We start from the raw sequence: 26,679 nt of genomic DNA, 5'->3' as shown, positions 1-26,679 counted from the left end.
AATGTGAGAAATTAACAAGGCAAACAAAGCATGAAACCACAATCATTTACCAATTCAAGTCATCCACATGACCGAAATATGTCTTTTTTTTATAATTTGATCATTTTCCGCGGAACAATTTTTTTTCATCTCAAAAAATATTTTTAAATGACGTCTGGAATTCTTTCGTAATATTTGTCCAAACATTTTTAGCCAGCTGGTGACCAAAACAACACAGTGAACAGTCACATCAGTGTATACGCAAATTTCTATTTAGACTTTGACTCATTAAACATAAAGAGACATACCTGAAGGTTATTCTTATTCCAATCCAAACACCCAGGAATAATGTTGCGCCGAGCACCTGTCTGTTTATTATCTAACGTGCCAAGAGAGTGACCCTCCATAAAAATAGCAACAACAAAAGACCAAAAAAATCAAATAAAAAAAATGAAGAAGAAAAGAAATCGACTGGATTTAGGGTTGATAACAGTGGCTGCAAATTATTGACTTTTCGAAGAAGCTACATTAAACGGAAAGAAGGAGAAAGCTGATTTGCATGCCGGGTTGAGAAGAGTCGAAGGCTTTGCAGAGGGACACCGAGGAGGAGGAGAAGCAGGGAGGCGGCGGCGCGGATTCAGCGCACACAAGCGGGAAAGCTTTCACAGCTCCGCAGAGGGGGGCCGATTTAGAGGATATTAAAACTAACGCAACATTTATTTACTGAAACTATTAGGTACGTTTGCGTGGATATACCACACCAGACACTTCATTTCCAAGATGAAAACAAACAAATAAACAAAAAAACAACCTAAATGACCATAATTATTAGAATACAAGCGTGAGCGTATTTCGAAATGTATGGGCTAAAACATAAAAAAATTAAAATTTGACAAAATTGCAATTTAAAAATATGAACTTTTTAATTTGTTTCTTTACGCACACATCACAAACCAAGAAGCGCACTCTAAACTACATTTCCCAAAATGCAACGCGCTGCAGACGGACGTTGATTGGTTGCCACTGCCTGTCGTCATCCATACGCACGCAAAACAAATTAGCAACAGTGTGGATAGCGCCGTGTAATCCAGCCGTGGGATAAAATAAAATAAGGTTTTTGGATGGCTTTTGGAAGTTTCTTCGTTTCATCAGGAAAAGCAACATAGTTTACATTGACAGTAAGTGTTGTGACCGACTTTGAGCATGTTTTCCTGGTTCACGAACCCAGGATTGCTGGTAGCGTTGAGAGCTAGCGTTGCACGAGTGACAGCTAACTTTACTGTTAACATACAACAACCGCTTCTCACTTTCTATAATGATAATATAATATATTGGTGCTATTGAAGAAGAAATTGCAGCAACTGAGTGATACGAATTCTTTCGTCTTGTTTCATTGATTGCTTTATTTGTAGAAGTTTCTTCTTTTAACGGTACTCGGCTCGTGAGGCTAACTGGAGTTTTCTGCTCCTCGAGGTCGTGTGGTGAAACAGAAGTAATCCGATTTGAGTGCAGGTCAGCAGATGAACCACACAGTGTTTCTTTGTTGATAACGACTCTGAGATGTCAGTGTGCTATCTGCCTGCTGGTTGAGGTGTATTTATTTATTGGAATCTGAGCGCCATCGTGTGTTCCTGATTGGAAACTACACAAAGACTAAAAAGAGATTTCCTCACGCTCACAATCACTGTTCTGCTCTTTTCTTTTATGTAGGAACAGTTGAGATTTTGAGATGGATTTTTCTGATGTCTTCAAACAATCCAACCAACTTGTCAGAATTTCCCCAGATGGAAAGTATATGGTAAGTGTCTCAATGTATGGTCATCGTCATGTACAGCCAGAAGTCAAACGCATGGCCAAAGTCATTTACTAGTCACTTTTACACAGAAATGGAGATTTCACGCTAAATTGGTCAATCATCTTTTATTTACAGGTAGGCTAAAATGAACTAATATATGCAATTTTTAGGATTCACTTTTAAATAGGTACATTCTCATTCTTGTAAACTGCGTGTTGAAGGATTGACTTCAAAATCGTACTTCTTATCTATAAAGCTTCGAATAATCTCAGGTCTAAATACATTAGAGATTTACTTGTAGACGTGAAACATCTAGACTCCTGAGGTGATCAGGATGATGAGCCAAGTGTCCCCAGAGTCAGAAGCAAACAAGGTGTAGCAGCGTTTAGTTCCTACACTCCTCACCTGTGGAATAATCTTCTTAAACACCTGAGGACTGCTGACACACACACTTCTTTTAAATCAGGTCTTAAGACTCTATTATTTGCCGAGACTTTCCATTAAACAGTAGAGTTCACCTTTTTTATTTACCGTTATCTTAACGTTTTTGCTTTATTTATTCATCTTTTAGGCCTTCCTTAATCACTTTATTTTAATGGGTTAGGGGTAACAAACAAAAAAATAAAATGATCGTTTCAACATGGAAAATGTTTTCCATTGCCTTTTCTGACATGTCTCCTGGGCTTCGTTCCTCAGGCGACCTGTGTGCAGTACAGGCTGGTGGTGAGAGATTTGAGCACCTTGCAGATCCTGCAGCTTTACACCTGCTTGGACCAAATATCCTACATGGAATGGTCTTCTGATTCCCTCTTCATCCTCTGTGCTATGTACAAGAGAGGGCTGGTACAGGTGGGTTATAGACACTAGTGTGTCTGTGATTTGCTAGTTTGATATTTTTAGTGTTGATACAAATATTTTATTTAAAATGTGTGAACATGTTTTTTGTGGATTCTTCAAAGAAGATCTCAAAATAAAGTCAAACTCAATCATGTGTTGCTATGAAAAATCTGAAATTATTTTAATTCCAATAATGTATCTCATCAATCACATTTGACACTATCTAATGACATTTCAACAACATCTTGGAAATGAATATTTTCTAATTCAGGGAGTATTTTACTTGAGTTAAGTGATTTATTTGTTCAATTGTGATTTTATTTTTATTTAAGAGTACATTGAAATAATTTGACCATTTGTCAACTCTGTGAAATGCTTGGATTGAAATATAAATATCAGTTCTAACATGCAATTCTGAGTAGTTACTTACAGAATGAATATCTTTATACATTGATACTGTAGCTGTATCTGTTACTAATTGGGATGGATGGATGGATGGGTGAGCAGATTTACTTTGATTAAACAAAACTTGATATGAAAATTACTCCACATCAGAAATGTAAAAGTGTGAAAGTCTTGTTTTGAATGAACTTTGTCATAATTAAAAAGAAGCATTATTTGTAATGATCATCTGTTTATATTAATGTATGGATAGCTGATATATTTATTAGTATGGCTCCAGAATCACGCTGGGCATTGCTGTCATGTCTTTTTACAACAGTTATGAAACATTGTTTGTTAATTTTCATTATGATTTTGACTTGCAACATTTACATTCATTTGTTATTTTCAGCGGCGAAAAGTTCTCCACACTCATGGATGGTCAGTTTGGTCTGCATCACAGCACAAGTTTCTTACCTCTGAAGGGGTATCCAGCGCCAGTCTTTCATGGTGTCTGATGCTTAAGTGTCTCTTACACTGAGAAATCAACGTGAGGAAGACAACAGGATGGAAATGAACAATGTCATCGGTCGAGCCTGAATTCCGTCCCTCTGTCACTCTTGTTCTTCAGGTGTGGTCTCTGGAACAGCCGGACTGGCACTGTAAGATTGATGAGGGCTCAATAGGACTAGTCTCCTCGCGCTGGAGTCCAGACGGACGTCACATTCTCAACACCACCGAGTTCCATGTAAGTGTGAAGCCGCTTCATGCATGTGTGCGTGCATTCATGCACACGGAAGTGTGTTTATACGTATGCTTGTCTGGTTTCAACTGTTGCTGGCCCGCAAGGAAGGGGGGGACCTGAAAATAGCCAGACACCAGAGCCTTTCTTGACCGCCCCTCCACTCCGACGCCCTCCCACACCCCACCTGCTGCATGTATTCAGCCTGATTTCATAGCTCCCTTCCTGTTAGCGTCCTGTCACACACCGGGCTCAAGTACTCCTCGGGCATGGACGCAACGTGTATGCGCCCTTCCGATGTAGGTCTGGTATTTTCTTTGGCAGCAAGTCCTTTTAATGATGCTGTACAGCTCATGAAAATATAACGGGAGTAAACCGTTTTAACAGTAATGGGGGGAAATGTATCATAGCACCTAAGTAACGGTTCTACAAACAGGCCAACAAGTCAGCAGAGTTTTTAACAAAGATGAATCTCTAAATTCATTTGCTTTAGCTTTATTTATAGTGCATCTCTATTTTTTTCATCTTTTGAACTATTAGTTAGAATGAACTGGCAGCTGACTGTAATACTTCCATCAACTCCTGGCTCATGCCTGCGTTCCCACTTGGAATGAGGAGCTCTTGGCTGAGGAGTGTGTCTGCGCACCGCTGAAATGAAAGAACGATGCTGGGAGGCATCAGGTTGTGTCACAGCGTCTGAAAAGTCTTGCACACCTATTTGAACAACCTGATCTCCTCTGGCCTTCAAGTGATCAGGTCTGGTGAAATGACTCCACCTTTTCCAATGTACTTCTAATCATCACTCCCATCTACACTTATAGTTCGCAAGATTACAACCAGAATGTCTCTTTTAAAATATTAATGATGTAAATCAGACGCTTTACTTTGTGACACGTGTGTCTGCTCAGATCCAGCTGACGAGAGCAGGGGATTTTTAGTTTGTGCAAGCCCGAAAGGCCAGACCAATAAAGATGTCTTAAGTTCAGTTCTGCGCCTCAGAATTCCTGTTTTATATTCGCTCCATAGTGAGCATGTGTTGTAAGAGGTGAGAAGATATAGCGGCTCCCCTCCATGTGGAGTACATCGGAGGCACTGCGGTGGGCCGTGTCTGTCATGCTAAACCTGACTCCAGGAATCAGTTGACAGGTGTTGTGGTCCGACACACAACTGTGTCTGGTCTGGATGCGGGTGCATGGAGTGCAAGTGTCTGTGGCATGTCTGCTTTGTGTCTGTCGGAATCTTCCACAAAAACTAGTCGGAAGGAGAAGACTTCTTCAGGAAATATGACATCTGCATAAATTCTGAAGAGCCTTTGGTTGGTTTCTACACATTAAGAGGGTCGACTGAATAATAGTTTAATCTATGTTTCAGGAAGCCTTTGGCTGCTCAGTATTTGGAATCTATGAAAAGAGAAATGTTGGCTAATGCTGGACTGATGCTGGTACTGCAAAATGACACTCAAAGGTCAGATAACGACACTACAATTAACACAAGTTTAACATTTAGGCCACACTGGGAATCATGGGTAATTGCTGTTCAAGCAAGAAGCAGTAAAGACGTCCTTCTGGTCAGGAGCTTTTTGAGGAAACGCTGTAAACCCACCAAGCTCTGCACACCCATGCACTGAACGAATGAAACGCCCTTTTGTACGGTCATGATACTTGTGTTACTTTGCAACAAGGCTGCTTTTGGTTTACCGCCATTGAATTTAACATATAGCGTCAGTCCATGTATGGTATTTTTCTAGGTGTTTTGGGTTGTCGGAGTTCTCTTAGAATTAATCTCCCACTTTGCCGTTAGAGGTCTGAAAGCAGACTTGAATCTGTCATTCATTCATTCATTCATTCATTCATTCATTCATTCATTCATTCATTCATTCATTCATTCATTCATTCATTCATTCATTCATTCATGAGGTTAATGACCAGGAACAGTATACTCCACTGTGCTCTGTGGAGCAGAAGCCGACCCACAATCTGCAGGTAGGATGCAACTTGCATGAAACACGCAGTCACAACTACCTGGTGTATGATTACCGTGTACGAGTCCTTGCAGCTACCTAACTCGATTAGCAAACTACTTGGTTGTATTACATATATATAATATATATATATATATATATATACCTTTACCACTCTTATTGCTCTCACTGAACATATTCACAACAGTAAGTACTAGAACAAACAAATAAAATAATGTGACAACTATGGGATAAATTAACATCAGTTCTTTCATGAATTTTGTACCATCTTCTTCACTTACTGTGATTCACTCGATTAAGGTGTGGGTATGTTCTGCTGTGTTTATTGCTCCATCTCCATTTCTCTGGTCCATAGATACGGTAGCCTCAGTGCTTCTCTGCAGACTGAACAACGCTGCATGTAGTCGCTCTTCCACAGATTTAATAAAGGGTGTGTGATGGCAACAAGAGAGGCCGCTAAGTCATGTCACTCACTATAGTCACAGCTACTGTGAGATACGGTGTTGAGACACAATATTCTGAAAAGGTGTTTTTGAATGAGAAAAACATCCTGGAAAAAGACCCTCGTAACCTTTTCAGGACTGATGTTTAACATGGGAATTTATCAAAACCAACATCCAAATGTTTTCTTGTGGCGTCAGAATCTTATTCCACACTTCCATCATCACTTGCTCTCACCAAAAGCAAGTACAAGTGGCGCTTACTGTGCGTCCTGCCGTAGCAGAGGCTCGAAAACCGAGTTAACGGAAGAAAAGTAGACACTTGTTCGAACATTGCCAAGGAGCCCACTGAACTTACCTTCACCCCAGCCCCAAGATTTCATTAAGGCTGCGCCAGGAGGGTGTTCGTGTCGGGTTTGAATTTCAGCCCCACTCATAAACAGCCTGCTATATTAACTTGTTTAGGGACAGCTGCCCGTGGTGTGGATCATGCCTCCGTGTATGTGTTTGTCTGTCTGTGTATGTGTCAGTAAATCTGCTTAGCTGGCGGTGTGTGTGTCTGGCTGGCTTTTGTTTTGTTTACATTTTAGCCCCAACCTGAATCGCTGAAGTGCTCTGACTTGTAGGTGTAAAATTCTTTATTATTAGCACAAAGATGACATTAAATCAAGTAAGGGGGTTTATTGATCTCTGATTTGGTAGAGCCAAAGTGAACACCTTAACGGCTTTACAGTATTCAGCACAAGTAAAAAAAAAAAAAAACGGGTTTAAATTAGGAATGGGGCCGCCTTATAGACGTAATATAAAGTCATGTTGCTAAACCCACGCTATATATTATCAGGCTTTATGCAAGTGGTCTCCTGTTTGAATTCCAACCATTTATCTTAGGACCTCGCAAAATGCCACTTGCACATCCAGGGTAATCCACAGATGGGTGATGAGCAGGAGGGGTGTGGGGGTGGATTGGCGTGTGGAAAAACCCCAGCCAAGGACATTGCTGAGCTTGACTTCTCTAATGGTTTTTACATTGTTGGGATCAGATTAGCAGTAACATACTTGGCTGGTGCAGCTGGAGCCCTGCTAATGTGTAGCATTGTTGGCAACAATGCTACTGGACTGCACCGTGAACGCAGAGGCAGCTGAAAGCACTGCAGCGGGGGACAATGGCTCGCCATACCCAACGTGGGCCGTCGGAGGGTCCTGTTCCTCGCCAGAATCATGAGGCTGTAACAGGAGAAATAAGCTATATTGGTTTGAGATGGCTTCCTATGAGGAATGCCTAAAGGCTAATCCTCTGCTGACAGACACTCCTACATGGCATCAATTGCACTTGCACCCATTCTCTCGCACTCGCTCCGGCGCGCAACAAGAATGGCTGAGGGACGGGTTTTATTCCAGGTTGCTGTCAGTAACTTTTAGTTTATAACTGATCTCGGTTATCATGTTGCCCACAGACTGTCGTGTTGGGAATGCTCCTGAATTCTTTGGTTTTCTTGTTATGAATGCTTGCTAATAGACATCAAATAGTGGTGAAAACGTGATGCAGCTGTTCTGTTCGGCTCTTAGGACTAATCTCTTAGGCCGATTATCTTGTCACAACATAGGACGTGGATTTAATTGTTTTATTGTTGATTGGAGCCTCAGAGGGCCTCCACCGATAGCGTGTCGCGTGTGTAATCACTTCTTCGATTACTGACTCATCCTGTGCTGTGAAAGTGTCAGGGGGCGTCAGGAAGCTTTTCCGCATCAATCACGTGCGTGTAATGATTCACAATACAAAAGAAAGATGCACTTTTTGTGTAATTGCAGTTGGTACTGATCAGCAGTGACAGTTATGCTCACCCTGGCACCCGGACAGCCCACCCTGATGGACAAACAGCAGCTGCTCTGGACCAGTTTTTCCTTTTCACACCACCCTCTGCACACTTTTGGTGAGGATGCTTCATCCAAAGGTTAGCTTTGCCAACTAAGGATCTTATTGCGCACTCGCCCACATGGAAAAGCATTTCCCACCTATTTTCCTCATGCTGCCCTTCCTCCAGCCAGTTTAAGGTTACACAGCCTCCGGTTCTTGATCTCCCGTGCATCCCCTGCGTGGCGGGTTCAAGGCATCCAAGAAGTGCCAGCATGTTTGTGTTTGAGCGGTGTTGATGTTGGTTACCATGGCACCGCGTCTGAGGGGATGTCCAGGAAGCGTGTAGTGAGGTGTTATTACTGGACCGACACAGCTGGATGTCTTGACCAGACTGGAGGGTGGAGTGCCAGACTTGGCCCGGTTCAGATGTCCGTCTGGACGTCATGATGAAAGCTGTGGAACTCGGTTGTTTTGGCTCTGATCCTACAAGTCCCAAGAGTTCTACCAGATCATTTTCTTCTGATTTCATACGTCTGTGTTACATCTTTGCATTCAGGTGGAAATTTTTCAATTTTTTTTTTTTATTGTATTGAAACATAGAAACACAGTTGAGTAAACGTCCTGTAATCAGTTTTGTTTATAGGATCAAGTTGAGCACGCGTTCACTCTGCAGGAGTGTTTAATGGAGCATTTACTGCTCATGCTGATCCGTGTTGGCAGAAAGAAACTCATTTCTACACGTCATTATGTTAGCTATATTAGGACTGAGAAAAATGTCTAATTGCTCGTCACCGATTAAGAGGAATCTTGCCGCTTTCAAGTACTAGGTTCAAACTAGAAATCTGTAGCACATGAATCCTTTTGGTATTCACAATACATCATCTATAAGCCCAGTATTATTCCCAATCCAGCGCCTCATTGTGTGAACACCTTAACACCCAGGCAGCTGGTCAGCAGCACAAACCACAGATCCTACAACCGTGTCACTTGGACATTTTCTTTTTTCTAAACAAATGCAAGATGCTGCTAATCATTGGGTCAAAAATAGGCTGCCCTGTTGGCTGAAAGCCAGCAGCTTTTTCTGGCATGAATCTTCCTGAAATAAAGTCGGTGTGTATCTGAGAGACTGCTGTCAGAAACTGAGTATTAACACATGAGGTCTCTTTGTTATGCCGTCCTGTGGTCAGGCAGTTATCCTTTTGGCGCTGCGGCTCATTTGTGGGAATGAACACAGCTTGTTGGCCACACGACTTGCTGTTAATTTGTCACACTTGTTGCAAACACGTCTGGGATTACATCTTGGCTAAACGGGCCAGAACCTTCTCCTGCCACGTGGTGAGATGTTTTGTATGCGTTCATTTCATACATGCACGTGACCGAATTCAAGCAGTGCAACCTCTTTCAGGTCCTGTCGGTGACTGCAACATTTAAATGAGTTCATTCTCTGTGGAGGTTCAATAAGAAACTACATTACACACACACACACACACACACACACACACACACACACACACACACACACACACACACACACACACACACACACCTACACCTACTCACTTGGCAGTGCTCAACCATTCATCTGATGGGAGATGGATTCAGACTTCTTAACCATAACAGGTTTGTGTTTGTTCCCACTGTAAAACCCAGTGAACCACAGCACAATCATAATATTCGAGTGAAGTAAATCCTTTAAAAATATATTCTTTTTTTTATTTCATTGGACTCGTATTGTTTCCTTTAAAAAAATGTGTTTGCACACATATGCCCTTGTTTAGTGTCTGTCTGTACAACTAAAACTTCAGAGCCCTCTATACTTAACGTTACAACAACCCATAATGTCAGAACCACCGCTCTGGATATCGCAACATGTTTTTTTGAGTTGTTAGTGTTTCAGTCATGGTTTCACACTATGTATTGAAGAAAAAAACACATATTAAGCTGATCTGATGACCAGGCAGACTGAGGGTTGCTGCTTTTAGAATGGCAGAAGAATTTGTGAAAACATCCTTAAAGCAACTGTGAAGTTCTTTAGACATTTCACTGTATTTTTGTGTTGAGGTTGTAGTATTTGATTTAGTGAAAATATCTACATTTCATCATGTATATTGTTGAGTATATAATACTCAACATTTGAAATTCAAAAGTTGGACACTCCTGAGGTAGTACATGACTCTACAATAGTGGGCCTTTCTATTACGACACAAAAGATAAAAGTGCAGTTGCACACAATGTGAATGGCAGTGCCTGATATTCACTGTGGAGAGGGAGCTGCTGCTGTTATACTATTCTATTTCTAATTCTTTTGTCCTTCTCAGATCTTTGAATGCAATTAGTTAAAATCAGAATTGTGCATGTTGCTATAGATGTAATTATGCTATCATAAGTCACATCTGAAGACAGAAGATTTAAGATCCATTTAAAAGTTAGTTTCAAAAATATGCAGCTCAATTGACAGTGTGATGTTATAACAAAGGTCAACTGAATGTTATTAGTGTAGAATAAGCAACAATTACATGCAAGTACAAACAGTGCAGTATTGGTATTTGATATTAGCGAAAAAGTATATTTAAAATTCAATTTCTTAAATGCATTTTTCCTGAAGATTGTTTATGCTGTGAAAAAAAGAAGACTTTATCTGTACTTGTTTACGTTTCCACTGCTGCTAATGTTCCTTTTTCACAGTGTACATGATGACACATTGTAAGATTACAGCAAAAACAACCACAAGTCAGGAATGTTGACTTTAAGACAATTTGAAAGCCAAGAAGAGTTTGTCGAGCTAATTTTCAAATCTGTTGTCATGTAAAACCTAAATATATGTATATGTGTATTTAAAGAAAACTTCCCCTTGGCAGATTTTTGTTTCCTTCAAGCAAAAAAGATTTAAAAAAATCGTAACATATTTTAATGATAGCCTTTCAACCGTATAGATATAATTCAGTATTTTGTTCTTTCCTCTGTTTCCTTGACAGCTGAGAATCACCGTCTGGTCTCTGTGCAACAAAGCTGTGTCTTACATCAAGTATCCCAAAGCGTGTGATAAGGGTGAGTATGAGACTGATACGGCGTGTGTGTGTGTGTGTGTACACACACTCCCAGAGTACCTGAGGACGCAGCTCGCAGTCCGATTGCCTTGGCATGCCCCATGAATCACATGCCGTTCTTTACCTTGTGGCACATCCCGGGATCTGTGGCCGAACTCCGGTGCCGTCTGCTGACAGCTGTGGCCCTCTTCAGTAAATGGGGCATGCTCCTCATAACAGGCCTGTCAGCAACTCCTGGAAAAATGATTGTCTATGACTCTCCCCATTTTCCACATGCAATACTATGCCCTTCTGCGACCCGGGTATCTTCAGAGCTGTCATATAAATAATATGGCCGTGATAGTTGCATACCACAGACTCGATGGTGCCAAAGAATCGGATAATCACATTGGATGAAATACTCGGGAAGCCATCAGCTCCTGTTTTCAGTTTAATCCGCATAGGCAGTTTTTATTAGTATAAAAAAAAAAAAACATGTTTGGATTCAAGCTGAGACTAGCCAAACCTCCGAAAAACCGATTAGATATCAGGAGTTTTTAACATGATTTAGGCTTTGAACTCTGATGACATTAGTAATAAATCTGTGTTCTTTGGTCTAACCACAGAACCATTCAACAAAGTCAAACCATTAAACTGAGATTATTTGTGAGTTTCTGTTAATGATACTGAAAGTGCATGTAAATAAATCTGTTATACTTTTTTTTTTTTTTTTACTTTATGTTCTTTATTTATTTGCATTATTTAAATGGAATTATTTTACACCCCACGTTTTATTTTTGAACATTTTATGTAATGCAACCCTATAAATTGTGAACAGATGTGTGCAGTAAACAACTTTTACACTAATAAACAGATCAGAAATTCCATAGATTATGGTCTAACATTTCTCCATCTGTTTAACTAATCATTTCTAAGTAAAAGAGTTATTTTTTCCCCCCGCAGGTTTAAATTTCAGCAGAGACGGGCACTACATGGCTCTGGCTGAACGCCGTGAATGCAAAGACTACGTTAGTATATTTGTGTGTGACAACTGGCATTTGCTCCGGGTAAGTGGGATGTTGCTTTTAGTTGTCATTAATGTGACGAGGCCACACAAACTCGTCATACCTTCCGTCTTAAATTGTTTTTGACTCGGATAAAACGTAAACATCCGCAAAAAAATTTTTTGTGAGAGTTAAAAATCTAGACTCATTTTATGAATGAATATTGCAAGACATTGTAAAATGTCAGTGTTTTGTTATACCCGTGTCTTGTTTTCCAACACAGCATTTTGTGACTGAGACGGAGGACCTGGCAGGTCTGGAGTGGTCCTCCAGTGGTTGCGTGTTGGCCGTGTGGGACAGCTGCCTGGAGGTCAGTCCACTGCCTCACAGGGAATTACTTTATTTCTGGATGTTGTTGAACCTCCTGCTTTAATAACTGGCTTTTATTCTTTTTCTTTTTTTTTTAAAGTGTACAACACAAAACATTTCTCTAAGGATGCACATTCTCTGTGTGTGTGTTCCCATCCTCTCCACAGTACAAGGTGCTGCTGTATTCTTTGGATGGCCGCTTGCTCTCAACATACAGCGCTTACGATTGGTCGCTGGGCGTCAAGTCCGTGTGTTGGAGCCCCAGCAGCCAGTTCCTAGCTATTGGAAGCTATGATGAAAAAGTACGAGTCGTCACTTTTGTCTGCTTTAAGGAGAATATTTCAGACGTCTTTACCTCCTGCTGCGTCTTATTTTCAATGACTTTCTTTTCACTTAAAAGATACTTCAAAGGGACTTCCATGTAGTTTAGCTTTATTACACACAAATTGAAGCATTTCAAGCTTTTTTAGTTTAACTTTACATATTTGCTTATAAGTGATTCGAATTTAAAGTCCACAATCCTGAAATTTCATCAGATAAAAGGTGTTCCCTTTTTTCATAATGATCACAATCAAAACTTAAAAAAAATCTGAAGACAACTGAATTTTCAATGACGTTGTTTTTTGATTGTGTGCATCTGTAAAAACGTTTCTGCACAGAATTATTTATTTCATGTTGTCATTTAATGAAGCAGTTATTCTTTTGATTCTCAGCCTTTACAATAGCATTAACTTTATAATACAGTTCAACGTGTTCGAGAAATTTAACTCTACACAGCCGACATGATCCAAACATAAATAGACATATTAATGATGATTTAAAATAGTTTTCTTCTTCCTCTCAGCGACATTTGCACATTTGTTCATATCGGTACAAAGCAAGTGACCAAAGATTTGTTTTGTCGTCACGCAGGTTCGCGTCCTGAATCACATCACATGGAAGAAAATTGTACAGTTCGAACACCCTGCAATCCTTGACGACACCAAAGCCGTGAGTGTGTCATTCAGGGTCTTCAAGCTTTTTTTACTTGCATTATTTTTGTATTTATTCCCTGCTTGTTGGGTTTCTAGACCGTGTACAAGGAGGTGGAGCGAAGGCCAGCCAGGAGCAGTGAGGAAGTATCGTTACACAACATCACCACCAGCAGCGCACTCTTCAGCACCAACAGCAAATGTAGGTCGGCAGTCGACACATTCAGAACTGGGTTCGGTTAAAATTAGTGTTGTTCCGATACCAATTTTGTGTCCCGATACCGATACCCAGTTGCATAGTATCGGCCGATACCGATACTTGCCTACACCGCAGTGTTTAAAAAAAAAAAGATATGGCCTGTTTTTCTTCCAATTCTTAAGAACTGCATACTCACTTGGTTGTATAAATCATTGCTATCATGGCTTCATCTGGCACGGCTTAAACCTTTGTGAAACAGGAAAAAAACACCCAACACAGTAAATGTAGGACAACTTTTTTATTCCCTACCTGGTATGGTGAAACTGAAAAGAGAATAAACTTTTCTTAAACCTGAGTTTTAGCTCACAAATGCCAAATCCATGTACCGGTAAATACATGTAAAACAGTAGTGCAACCGCAGTTAAATTGAAATTAAAATAACAAATAATATAGATATGAGGTTTTCCTTGGCATGCACTGGATACGTCACCATACATTGATCAGGAGTCAGCGCAGCAGTGAGTGAGTCAGGAGAGAGAAAAAGACACGGCGCTGCGTATCGGCGAGTTAATAGTTTGTACCTGCCGATACCGATACCAGCTTTTAGTGCGTTATCGGCCCCCCCCCCCCCTCCCGATACTGGTATCGGTATCGCTCCAACTCTAGTTAAAATACTTATAAAGGGGTTTGTCTGATCATAATTTCCCTCAGATGAGATCTGCCCACCGCCTGTCCAGATCCCTGCAGTGGAGCCAGACCCCGACAGAGCCAACCCTGTCATCGGTGTGTCTGCTTTAGCTTTCAGCGCAGACAGTCGCTACCTCGCCACGAAAAACGGTAAAACCAAAAAACTACAATACGTAATTGTTGCTATTATTTCTTGTGTTCTTTTTGCTACCGCAGTAGTGTTGCATGGTTCTGCAGACTGAGAGCAGCTTCAAGTGTTTCTCTGCTTCTCTCACAATAGACAACATGGCCAACACTGTGTGGGTGTGGGACATGCAGAAGTTGAGACTGGAGGCCGTCTTGACGCAGACTTCGGGTGTCCGTTGTTTCCAGTGGAATCCCCGCTGCACCCGCTTGGCGCTGTGCACAGGAAACTCCAACCTCTACATGTGGTCGCCGGGGGGCTGCGTCGCTGTTCAAGTCCCCTCTGAAGGTAAAATGTTCACGTACTAATCTCTTCAGTTCTTTTTCTTTCATGGATGTAATTTTCAGACTGAGCCACATGGTGGTGTAGTGGTCGGCACTGTCACCTCACAGGGTTGGTTTTCTGCCAGTGTGTGAGGTTTTCTCCAAGTACTCTGATTTCATCGCTCTTTTAAAAAACATACATGTGATAGTGATTGTCTGTCGGTGGTATTGTGTGTGTGTTTGAAAGATTTGTATGTGCATGAGGAAATGTGTGCATGTGTCTATGTTTGGCTTGTGCGTGTTACAAGGAGCAGTAAAAGTCTTCAGTCTCAGGCGGCCTTCTCAGTTGTCAGTGGATTTTTGCTCTAAGGCTCCGACTGCATCCGATCTGGCAGATCTTGACAAAAGTGAGCCTGCAAGCCTAAACTAAGGGGAAACAAAACCCTCGTCACCCATCCTGACTGAACAGCAGCAGGGTGAGAATCTTACCTGAGCTGGACGTGAAAACAGACGGCACACACTAACACCAGACATATTACACAAACCTAGTTACACCACTGCTCCACCTGTGAGGAGCAAGTCACAAAAATAAATCCTTGATTCGACTAGTTTGCCTTTTGAAACAGTGAAAGTTTACTGAGATAAACTCAGTTCCTCTGTAGACTCGGTAGGTCGTTCCAAGCATCTTAGACAATCTGTCAGGATTCTTCTGTCACTTCACGGCTCACAACCATCACAATCAGTTCTTTGTGTCGGTAACTTTATTCATTGTGTGACTCTTTGTCACTTGGACTCAGATCTTAGCTCAGGTTGAATTTAGTACATATCCTGCTGTCTAGAGGGTTCCCTTTAAAAAAAAAAAAAAAAGATGCACTTTACTGTTCTATCATCTTTTACACTATTGTTCATCTCTATCATCTCTATCGCCGTCTCGAAATTTTTTTGTTTTTTCCCCTTGAAAGTTTATTGTACATTTCAAGTTGGACTTGCTCATGAAATGAAACCTAAAAGCTGCAATGAATTCTCTCCTCTATGCACACATGAACGTCAATGCATTAACGTGACCGGTTTCTTGTCTGCAGGTCAGTTTCATGTCCTGTCCCTGAGCTGGCACCACACTGGAGACTGTCTGATCCTGCTTGGAAAGGAGCAGCTGTGTTTGTGCTACCTGGACACTAATAAGCAGGACAGCTAAAAGACAAACTGGCTCCTTTAATTTTACCTGCCTGCATTAAGGTGAAGGTTCACGGACCAATAGAAACACTCCTGACAGCTTTCACATGGTGACCTGTAGCTGCTCAAGATGCTTTTAAGGACTGCAGTTTTGGGAAACCAGATGTTGCTTTCCTCGTCAAGAAAACCTCAAATGTTTGTCTTTCTTAGATTCTTTTCTAAATATGTGTCACTATTTCAATGGATGATCTTTTCTACTGAAGCACCAGCTGCAAACACTGTGAGATAGTAAAGCTTTACAAGATTGTATAGATTTTCTACATGTATTTTCATTAATAAATTATGCTCTATTAAAAACAAATTCTGCAGCTTGTCAGTTTATCAGGTTGACGGTTCAGCCGCAGCCGGATGTGACCGAGTGTTCCTGATGATCGGTGGCTTGGACACCATGCCGGAGGGAATACGATCCAGCTGCAGGTGCTGCTCCAAGACTTTGGATGGCAGCGATGACCGTGTGAGGAGCAGGCAGGACCAGAGCACAAGAGCAATGATAGTGATGGAGAAGATCTGTGTCCCTTCAGGAAATCAGTTTAAGATTGTCTTCATCAAAACCCTCCTGGATCGTCATCTCACTGATGGAATCCACTCTTCAGGTTTCTAATATCAGCGGTATCTAGTCTCACTCCTCTTGTTGACAGCTGAACATCATGTGGTCGTGATGAATAAAACACGGGAGGCATTTTTCATTGTGCATAATTAGCCTCTGCTCTACGAAGACCAAAGAGTGAGCTTCGTCACATTTTTTTAATCATTTAACCTCTCCAGAAGCTTTACGAGTTAACCGCATCAAAATGAGTGCAGAAAGACTAAACGATCATTATATACAAGTTTAATCGGAGTATTTCTTTCAACAAAAAAAACATCCATCATGCAAACAACGTGCAGGATACATGCAGACCAGAAAACAAACATCTCTTGGTACACAACATTATTGGCGTTGTTTAACATGGTGGCAGAATCTGAAGCCTTTGGTTGGATGATTATGTGCAGTTTAGGGTTTAAATCCACCAGACGTGATGAATGGACTTTATGTGTGCGCGTCGTGGAGCTTGTCTGTTTAACAGATCTGAGTGCAAAGACAAATGTGACTTGCAGAACCAACAAGGCAACTTAGAACCCAAGACACAGTTGCAGAAAACATCTGACGTATAAAAACATTATTTGGTTACGGGAGCGAAAAGACTGGCTGCACAAACACTCAACATGGAAGTTCTGAGTCTCACTCGTCAAGTCTCTCCTGTTCTGAGGAAGTCTTTCATTTGAACGTGTCTGAATGTAACAGAACCGGGAGCTGTTTTCTAGCAGAGCAGAGCAGATCAGAACCCACCCCCCACACCGTTCCACAACATCACATTATTGTAACAATCATGTGGTGAAACTGTTAAATCTTTATTATAAGACGACACCCAGCAGCTCCTCATTGTGAAATCTTGATCTAGACTTCACAAAGCACATATTTAACCCTTCAAACCCCAGATGAGCAGAATCTATCAGGTGTTTCTAAAGTGTTAAAATATTAACAGCTGTTGGTATATATGAGCAATTGGAAGAAACAACTTTTCACACGCTATTTAGATGCAAAACGTTTGTCATAACTGTGACAATAAAGTTTCTTTTGTATTTCTCTTCAAATAAATTAAAAAGATTCACCCTTTACTTTATTTCCAGCCTGAAACTCTCTTGCACGCCCCAGAAGAAGAAGCCCACTCTTTGAAAACCACGACTCTCATGAGCAGCTTCAACACGTTTTTCAATGAGAAGCATGAGATTATAAGAAGCTGAAACCTAAAGTGAGCGCCGTGTCCGCTCACGTCCACCTCGGATCCGTTTGGAGGACGCGGGTCTCTGATGGGAGGTGAGCGGGGAAACGAATGAGTCGACGGTTCATGCAGCGCTGCGCGTCACTGACCCACTACTTTCGGCGAGCTCCACTCACAGACAGGCTGCACATGACGCTGCAGCTCCCCCTCACACAGTGCCGTGCACCACACACACACACACACACGCACACACACACACACACACACACACGCTTTGCATTGTGGAGCCTTAGAAGCCAATCTTGCCGCGTGTCATGGAGTAGCCCAGCTTGGCCTCGTTGTTGATGAAGGACATGATGCCCAGGTAGGTCTCGATGAGCAGGGGTCTCTCCAGGATCAGGACTCCGTTAGCCCGGCCCGGGATTGGGTGCTCCTTGTGGGCTTTCTTCACTGCCTGCACCAGCTGGGTTCTGAAGTTATCCATCTCGAAATGTGACAGACAAACAACATAAAACTAAGTCAAATGCTTTAAAAGCACACAGCTTATACATTATTCAAGTTCTGCAATGTGAAATAATGGAAGCAACTGAGACTTTATAGCCAAAAGAATCAATATTTAGTCGATGCAGCTGGAAAGGAAATTTGCCAATAAGCAGTTCAAGGCTCCGTTTATCAGTCCTGTGGCTGTGACCTCATTGTTTATCTATTGTCCTCAATTAAGTTGTCTATTTTTCTCTCTATAAAAATCATGTTGACAGTGCCATAGTCACATAGCCACATCCCAGCATGATCAATGGTGCACCAGCAAAGGCCCTCTCAGTCTTATTCATCATCCCTGCCGAAATCCACCACTGAGATGTAAAGAAGCTGAAACTTTCCATCTTTCCACTTGGATGCAAACAGATTTTGACAGAGATTACTCACTGCAGCCGTTTGTGTCAAGCAATGGGAATGTGTTATTTGTTAAGACTATGTTAATCATATCCCTAATCGCTTGAGATGAAGATTCCTAATTGCTTGCTTTAATGTATTTCTTTATTTCTCTATAAAGCACTGTAAATTGCCTTGGTACTCTATATAGAAATTTGCCTTGTCCTCATCATATATGTCTATATCTGTCGTCTGCTGCATTGATATGATCAATATGTTATATTAAGTGTGTTGATTTTTTTTTAACGTATTAACGCGTTGGGAGTCCCAGCCCTAGTTGCTTAGTTTTTTTCATGGCACATTCGTTTATCAAGATATATCAAACTGGAACCCCGTGTTTTACCGAGTTGCCAGGTCAGACAAGCCAGCTTGTGACCAGCTGCTTGCTAGTTTAACAGGTTACCAGAGTTACCAGGACCTGAACCACAGCCAGCTCCTTGAGCCCCTTCGCTGCAGCAGCACCCTGGTTTTAGCATGTGTACTTAAAGTTAGAGAAGTAATTATTTATAAAGGATCCTACTTTTCAAGAGTTCCTAGTTACGATGTCTCAGCTTGCACTTCAGGGAATCTGCAAATCCTGCATCCAATAGAAATGTTCTGATACATTCATTAAATCTCCTGCACTGTTAAAGAAAGTAGAAACTACTAGTTTAAAGTCTCGGTATCTTGACCTGAACTGTTTTTGATCTGAAAGCTTTACAGTATTAGACGTTGCTCTTTACTGTATGGGGCCGTTAAATACTTGGATGAATCCAAGAAGTAAATTGCTCCACATGAGCCTTGTCGGTTCCAGGATTATACCTGGCAGAGGGAGGCCACCTTCTCATCAGCGTGGGCCATGGGATGCTCCGTGAAGGTGACGTAGGGCATGTCTGTGGACCAGGGGTTCCAGCGGTTAAAGAACGAAGCCCGGGGACGCTTGTCCCACTGGACACGGATCCCATAACCCTCTCTCCTGTGAAACAAGACAAAGCTGCTAATACTACACCGCAGAACAACAAAAACACCTTCTTCTTTTTTTTTTAAATCTCCTTATTCTGTTGTTTAAATCTCCTTTCATTACGTCACAGCACAAACATTTCAGTTCTGATCAATCAAGTTTTTATTCAGAATGTTTAGCCACAAAATATTTACACAAACAAATATTGAAGGATTTAAATAGACTTTTTTGGTTATACATCTAAACTCAGGGTGGCTTTCAACCAGATGTGAGGCGAAGGGTGCGGAGTGTGAATGTGACTTAATCGCATAGGAGAATGAGGGACGTGAGGTCTCACCTTTAACCCCCGCCCAAGAAATCCGACCCTAAACCTAAGCTGTCATAACATGTTCACTGACACAAATGGACATAAATTCCCACTTGTTTTAATCTGGCTGAAGCACTCCGACTTACTTGTTGAGGGACTTTGGTGGGAACTCAAACTCGCCCACTGAGATGGTGTCCACGGCGTTGAGAGAGATCCTGATGACTTGCTGACACAGCAGGTTAATGAAGTCATACTTGCACACCAGGAGGGACCTGCATAGAAAAGAGGAAAAGAGCATGTGGACATAATGAGAAAGGCAGTTTGTTTCATTCACACGTGGAAGAAGAGAACACTCGTTCACCTGTCAGTTATAAGCACAAGTCTCTCCTTGTCGTTGTTCCAGTGGTCGACTCTGCAGGACAGACACAAACCACATTGTGAATGCTAGTGAAACATCAGTGTGTTATTGAGGCACACTGTTAAGCCTTTTTCATTGAAATTCTTAATTTAACTCAAAATACGTGGGAAAGTGCAAAATATACTTTAATAAATACATGTAAATGCTATTCAAACACCAAAAAGACACCAGTTGAACACAAATGTCACAAGGATTTAACCATTTTGAGCTTCAAATGTTTGAGTGAATTTTTATTGTAGCATTTTAAATAATATTCAAAATAATATTTTTATATTTTATATCTCCACACAAGTTTTACTGGCCAAAACTGACTCATCTGATCTCTAAGGTGGCCAACAGAATTGTATAATTCCATACAACTATCAAATGTATTTTAAGCAACCGTGATTCTGAAAATTACCTTCTAGATGAGCAGTGCCATATTTGACCCGCTGGCAACCACAGAGGTTTGAGCCGCTGGCACACCAGAGGGTGTGGCGGGGGCCCGAGCCAGTGTGCTGAATGGATTTGGTGCTCAAGTCTTTTTAAATGCAACAAAATTCTTACAAGCATCTTGAAAAGTTTGTTGAACCTGCACTTGATTTACTTTAAAAACATTGGACTTTTAATAAAACTGGTTTAACTAAATGTAGAAGAGAAGCGGCAGAACAAGCACAAACTTGTGTGCGGCACTGCCCCCTACAGTGAGGAAGAGGTACTGACTGCATCGCATGGAAAGTGAGAAATTACATTTGGGACAAAAGGAGAAAGGTAAAGTAAAATGTAATATTTGTGTTGGCTGTTTGGGTGTTTGACTCTGTTTACCACCATTTCTTGAGGCTTTGTGTGATTGTGGGTTCTTCTTCTGAACACAAGTGATGTTTTTTTTTTTTTTTTGCAACAGTTTTCCTGGAGAGGTTGTGCGAGTTATTTTGTGTTGTGGTCAAATCTAAATAATTTATCTTTGAAACAATGTAGTTTATCTGATCAGACTGACCAAAGATTCCATGACCATCCATCCATCAATACTGCCTAATCCTGTGCAGGGTCACGAGGTTCCCAGTCCATCACAGGACAAACACACACACACACACACACACACACACACACACACACACACACACACACACACACACACACACACACACACACACACACACACACACACACACACACACACACACACACACACACACACACACACACACACACACACACGACCTTCTTAATGTGATTTTATACTTTTGTAAACTCTGTGTACATGATTATAAATTAACATATTACTTATGTTTCACTGTTTTCTGTTCTTTATTGTCTGCTACAAGAATAGAATCGAATAGAATTTCCCTCTGGGATTAATAAAATATTTATCTATTCTGCATTCGGTGGATATTATCTTATCTCGCCTTTGCGGGCCGGGGCGTGCTGTTCGGACCTGGCAACCCGGTTGCCAGGCTGTGTACTCACTCTGCCAGCAGCCAGACGCTGAGCACCTCCCCGTCCTCGGAGGGCAGCGCCACCGTGCGGATGTCGCTCACCGCCTGCTCGATGGTACCTGGCTGGGATCAGCAAGCACCGCAGACATCAGCATCACCTCCGGGGGGAGGGAACATTTACCCGCGGAGGGCTGATATCGTGAGCACTCACCCTGAACACGAAGTAGTCCTTCACTTTGGCCTGCATGGTGGGGTTGTGCACGTGAAAGGGCGTCAGCGTCTGAAACTGGGGGCAGCAGGCTCCGTGTCCGAGGCTGCGCTCGGCCTCCGGCGGCGTGAAGGCCACCTCCACCCCCACCTCGGTGTCGGCCGGGTGGAGCACCGCGGCGCCCGTGCTCTCCGGCTCCACGGTGTCGTTGAGCTGGAGCATGGCGGAGGAGACGCGGCGCGAGGAGCCTTCAGACGAGCTGCGCCGGCCGGCGGATGAGAAAACGTCCTCCCCTGGACGCAGACTCACCCATTGCGCACGAATAATGTTTTGATTTGCGAGGGTGATGAGGAAGTAGTCCCCTCCTGCTGCCCCCTGTTTGATTCCTCTTAAAGGGCCACGGTGGTTGTAACCCCACAGGTGCCACTGGTGGAAATAACACGGAATTCACTGGTTCAATTCAGTTTGATTTAAACAACATCAAAGACAACACAGCAGGGGTTAATGCGGGAAAAACTAAATGTCTTCAAGAAGACTATTTAAGTACCATTAGTTAAGTTAGTTTTAGTTCACATATGATGATTGAAAGCAAAAACTTTTTTAAACAGGAAAGAACCTGCAGAACCACACTGCAAGAGAGAGAGAGAGAGAGAGGGGTGTGTGTGTGTGTGTGTGTGTGTGTGTGTGTGTGTGTGTGTGTGTGTGTGTGTGTGTGTGTGTGTGTGTGTGTGTGTGTGTGTGTGTGTGTGTGTGTGTGTGTGTGTGTGTGTGTGTGACTCATCACTGCACGGAGAATGAGGAAGGAAAGTCAAATGGTGCAGGGTGTCCTGAACCAGTCCACTGTAAGCTTTATTAAACAGAATGATCTTAACCCTGGCCTGAAAAGTAGAGACTGTCGGCCTCCCCAGCGGAAACCATGAGCTGGTTCCACATGACACGAGCCTCCAGTAGGTCAACACTGAGAACCAAGTCTTCTTCTGGGTTAATATGGGACGAAAACTTCTTTAATATATGACAGAGCCTGGTTTTCAAGAGCTGTCAAGGTTAAAAGAAGAGAAGCTAAGATTGAAGTGATGTGCTCTCTCCTGCTAGTTCATCTCAGTACTCTCGCTGGAGCCTTTTCAATCAGTGGGTACTTACTAAACAGTTGTTGGGACACTGATAATAGGAACAAATTTACTTTTTTCAGGGTCACCCTTTTTAGAGTTTTCCAGTTGTGAACAAATTGACGTTGTGGCCTCAATGTGAACAAGGTGTTAATAAAGGAATGATCCCCTGTGGCGATTTGTTGTGAGTCTGTTGGTGAAGACATTTGATCTACGTCAGAGGATTACATGAAGAAAATGAATATAGCCCGTGCGTTTTGCTTTGGTGGTTTTATTTGAATCAACAACTTGCTCTTGTCAGTCTACATCATGATCACATGAAAATACAAGCAAAAACAGGCTCTGAAACCATTTTTAAATGATTTTATTACAATTAGTCCTTTTCTCTATCATCGATTGCTTCTGGCTGTATTGACTCAATATCAGGTGAGCGTCTGTCTTTCTTATTCACTTCAATCAGAAACAGATTCCTAATCCAGTCACTGAACAGAATATTTGTTGGAAATAATTCAAACTGTGTTTCTGTGAGGAAGAGGAATCTATAAAACAAAGCTTCTCTACAATCCCCACCTTCACCTTAAGAAACAACAGAAAGAGATCACAGATACGAGGTGCTGAAATGAGGCTTTTCAGGGCGGTGGTGACTCTCTCTCTCTCTCTCTCTCTCTCTCTCTTTCTCTCTCTCTCTCCCTCTCTGATAGAGAGACGAGCTCAGCCATTCAGGAGCCGCTGCCCCTTCATACTGAGAAGAAGCAAGCAGGAAGCAAGATGTCTTAATGTAAAAGAGCTTGGCTCCAGATCATAACTGCAAAATACTTGACAATCTAATTAAACATACTTTTTATCAAAAGATGTCCATCAGCATACCCCGAATACCAAAACATTGTTTTGATCACAGTTTCTCTTGACATGTTTAAAGAGGTTTGGGCTTTACGTTTATTATGAATTGGTTATTTAGGCCATAGCGTGCAATGGCCTTGAGCTTTACTCTATCATATCAGGAGGTGCTTATGGCACTGGGGCCTTTACAGGGGCAGTCTAATCACACGTCTTGAAATTATTAAAATGAAATCATAAATATTGCTATCAGATCTAGATCACAAAGGGTAGGACAAAGGTCCTACCCTTTGTTTTCCTTCTGGGAAATTCAATTTATGGGGCAAGTGACCTTATTTGATAAGTCATGCTTGCTTCTGAACTAACAGTGTTAAATTGAATGATATACTCCAATATATAAAATTAAATTATTGAGCCACAAACTGATATATGTATTTTTTTGTGGTATTTGTTATAAACGCATGAACATTGTACTTTGCTGCATCTCATTTTCCCAGTTAGTGTACCTGATTGATGCGTTTATCTCAATAATATGAATAAAGGGTAAACCGGAAAGTGACAGTCTATTTCTAAACTCACACCAAATGAAGTCTGATAAGTCGATTTTCATGTACTTTCTTTGTTAAAAAAAGAAACTTATTTTATATATAAGCCATACTTTGTAATGTCAAAGTAGTCTTTAGTCCTTTAGGAGAATCATTTATCAAGAGATGACTGCCACCCCCGTGACCCAGGAATGGGTAAGCGGGAGAGAATGGATGGTTAAACATGTGATCCTGGTCAGTTTCATACCACTTTGCAAGATTTTAATGTGTATTTTTCTAACTGGCCTTAGATTTTTGAAGTCTGGAAATATCCTCCAATAACACATTGAAGTTAAGTGCTTCACCCTTTTTATTATTTTAGTTAGTGCCATGTATGGCGTTAAATCAAACATTTTAAAAATATAACAAAGGTGCAAGAGTGTAATTCATCCGAGTTAAGAAATTAGATTCTGCTAAAGAAAGAACAAAAACTATTTTGGAAAGTAGATGAATACTGCTTTGTGGCTATATGGCATTTAATACACTAATTCAACAATAGTAAATAATCTTCACTGCAGTCTGTCGATGCACAACCAGGGTCAGGAAGTGTGTAAAGCAAAGCTCTCTGTTGAGTAGTTCGAGGAACTCGACCACCTTGAAGAGGCTCAAAGTCAAGCCACAGCTCCTCCACATCACGATGGACCAGCTGAGGTGTTTTGAGCTCGTGGTCTAACAAAGTCCAACTGAGAAGAGACAGAACCCACTGAAGAGATCAATTCTCTTGTTTGGCTTGGGAGCAGCTCGGGGTCCCACCGGATGAGCTTGAAGCCCAAGTTACAACATTATTTTCTTTTTTTGTGCTCTACTTTTGTAAATACTTGTTTGTTCGTCCTGGACTTTTAATATTTAATACTTAATATTTTTCCTCTTCACAGTCTTGTATGTTTTTACTATAGTGTTTTTTTTTTTTTTATTGCTGTCACTGAGGTTTCTGTCATGACATTTCACTGCTGCAAACACTGTTTTAACATTGCTGCAGAGTGACTATTCTATTCTATTCTATTCTATTCTATTCTAGTACTCAGTGTTGTTGAGTGTGCATGGTTTTACTTTAGCAGTACTCATGTAACTCTGTGGTAGCAACCTATTTTGATTTCCAAACAGAGAAGACAATCCCTCCGATCTACAGCATGTCATACAGTGACTTCATGGTTCAAGTTCATGATTGTGTTTTTGGTTTCAGGAGAAACTTGTTGTTTCTGTTGAAGCATCTCTGTGAATGTTTTATAAAGTTTGACGTTGCTCTTCCAGGACGATTGATTTATGTAGGAAATCATTACTCTCGTGACTTTGTTGTCCCATAAGGAAAAGAGCTTATCAATTTACAACCACTGAACACCGTCAAAGCAGTCATTATAATTTTTTGCTGACTGACATAACCTTTGTAAAGCAATTTAGAAACCTGTATTATCCCCATACAGTTGCTACAACAATGAAATAGGTTAACTTCAAGTGAGATTTTCACATTCAAACAAAAACCGAAGAGCCACTTAATCCTGACATGTTCTGATGGTGTTCAAACCTTTAAAGCAACTTCAGTACAAAGGATTTATTTTTAAAATTATTCATAGATGATCAAAACTTCAGTTGAATGCTATTAAAACTGTATAATTGTGTTGCATCGTTCTTTTGGTTCCTGCAACACAAGGCCTCTTCCGACGCCTATGTCTCGGGGAACAATAGCTGCTCCTTTATAGCTGCAGTGTCCAACATCAAGCTCATGGGCCAAAACTAACCTGTAAGATGATGTTGTAAAGTGTAAAAATTACACTGAAGATATTTCCTCAAATTTTGTAACATTAATGTAGATTTTCAGCTCAAGGTGGAGAACTGGTGACCATTAAAACCAGAGCAAACATCACAGAAAACCACGTGGACGCTCTGAGGAGAGAGGGAGAAGGTTTGTGATTGTAGAAACAAGCTCATCTTCACTTCAATGTCTCTGTTTTTAACTTACATACTTTAACAGAAGGATGTTTTTCTCTCACACAGGAAGGAAAGTGGCGTTTTCAGCCTCCCTGTTGGCTTCTGGCCATGGAACTCTCGGACCATTTAACTTTCTTACAACTCTAGAATTCAAACATGTTTTTGTAAATATTGGAAATGCCTACAACCCAAATACAGGTAACCAAGTATATACATGAAATGGAGTACATCATTGATTATTTTTTGAACCAATGTTGAAACAGATCTAGTAGAAAATGCTCCATGTTACTCAGTGGTGGTCC

At 41.3% G+C, this 26,679-nt stretch overlaps 2 protein-coding genes across 2 annotated transcripts; one reads left to right on the top strand and one right to left on the bottom strand.

The window, feature by feature from the left end:
- Positions 1–1,018: 1,018 nt before the first annotated feature.
- Positions 1,019–16,795, top strand: wrap73 (WD repeat containing, antisense to TP73). The gene is made up of 13 exons (XM_080469692.1): positions 1,019–1,157; positions 1,690–1,777; positions 2,471–2,623; positions 3,624–3,740; positions 10,986–11,058; positions 12,000–12,103; positions 12,324–12,410; positions 12,577–12,711; positions 13,322–13,399; positions 13,480–13,582; positions 14,291–14,416; positions 14,547–14,738; positions 15,796–16,795. Exons 2-13 carry the CDS (start codon positions 1,709–1,711, stop codon positions 15,906–15,908), a joined length of 1,350 nt encoding a protein of 449 aa, XP_080325818.1. The 5' UTR covers positions 1,019–1,157; positions 1,690–1,708; the 3' UTR covers positions 15,909–16,795.
- On the bottom strand, positions 16,761–22,344 carry tprg1l (tumor protein p63 regulated 1-like). Its single transcript, XM_080469693.1, has 6 exons — positions 21,928–22,344; positions 21,748–21,839; positions 20,245–20,295; positions 20,030–20,155; positions 19,438–19,591; positions 16,761–18,190 (listed from the first exon to the last, which is right to left on the bottom strand). Exons 1-6 carry the CDS (start codon positions 22,144–22,146, stop codon positions 17,996–17,998), a joined length of 837 nt encoding a protein of 278 aa, XP_080325819.1. The 5' UTR covers positions 22,147–22,344; the 3' UTR covers positions 16,761–17,995.
- Positions 22,345–26,679: the final 4,335 nt, after the last annotated feature.

Source organism: Lipophrys pholis (genome assembly GCF_963383615.2).
Source record: "Lipophrys pholis genome assembly, chromosome: 8".
Taxonomy (NCBI): domain Eukaryota; kingdom Metazoa; phylum Chordata; class Actinopteri; order Blenniiformes; family Blenniidae; genus Lipophrys; species Lipophrys pholis.
The sequence above is the reverse complement of the archived record's forward strand: the minus strand, read 5'-3'. Positions and strand labels throughout refer to the sequence as shown.

Coding starts and splice junctions, on each gene's coding strand:
- tprg1l (XM_080469693.1), bottom strand. CDS start 22,146: ATGCTCCAGCTCAACGACACCGTGGAGCCGGAGAGCACGGGCGCCGCG. Junction 21,840..21,927: donor AGGACTACTTCGTGTTCAGG/GTGAGTGCTCAC, acceptor TGCTGATCCCAG/CCAGGTACCATCGAGCAGGC. Junction 18,191..19,437: donor AGGTGGCCTCCCTCTGCCAG/GTATAATCCTGG, acceptor TCACATTTCGAG/ATGGATAACTTCAGAACCCA.
- wrap73 (XM_080469692.1), top strand. CDS start 1,709: ATGGATTTTTCTGATGTCTTCAAACAATCCAACCAACTTGTCAGAATT. Junction 12,104..12,323: donor ACAACTGGCATTTGCTCCGG/GTAAGTGGGATG, acceptor TTTCCAACACAG/CATTTTGTGACTGAGACGGA. Junction 13,400..13,479: donor TCCTTGACGACACCAAAGCC/GTGAGTGTGTCA, acceptor TTGGGTTTCTAG/ACCGTGTACAAGGAGGTGGA.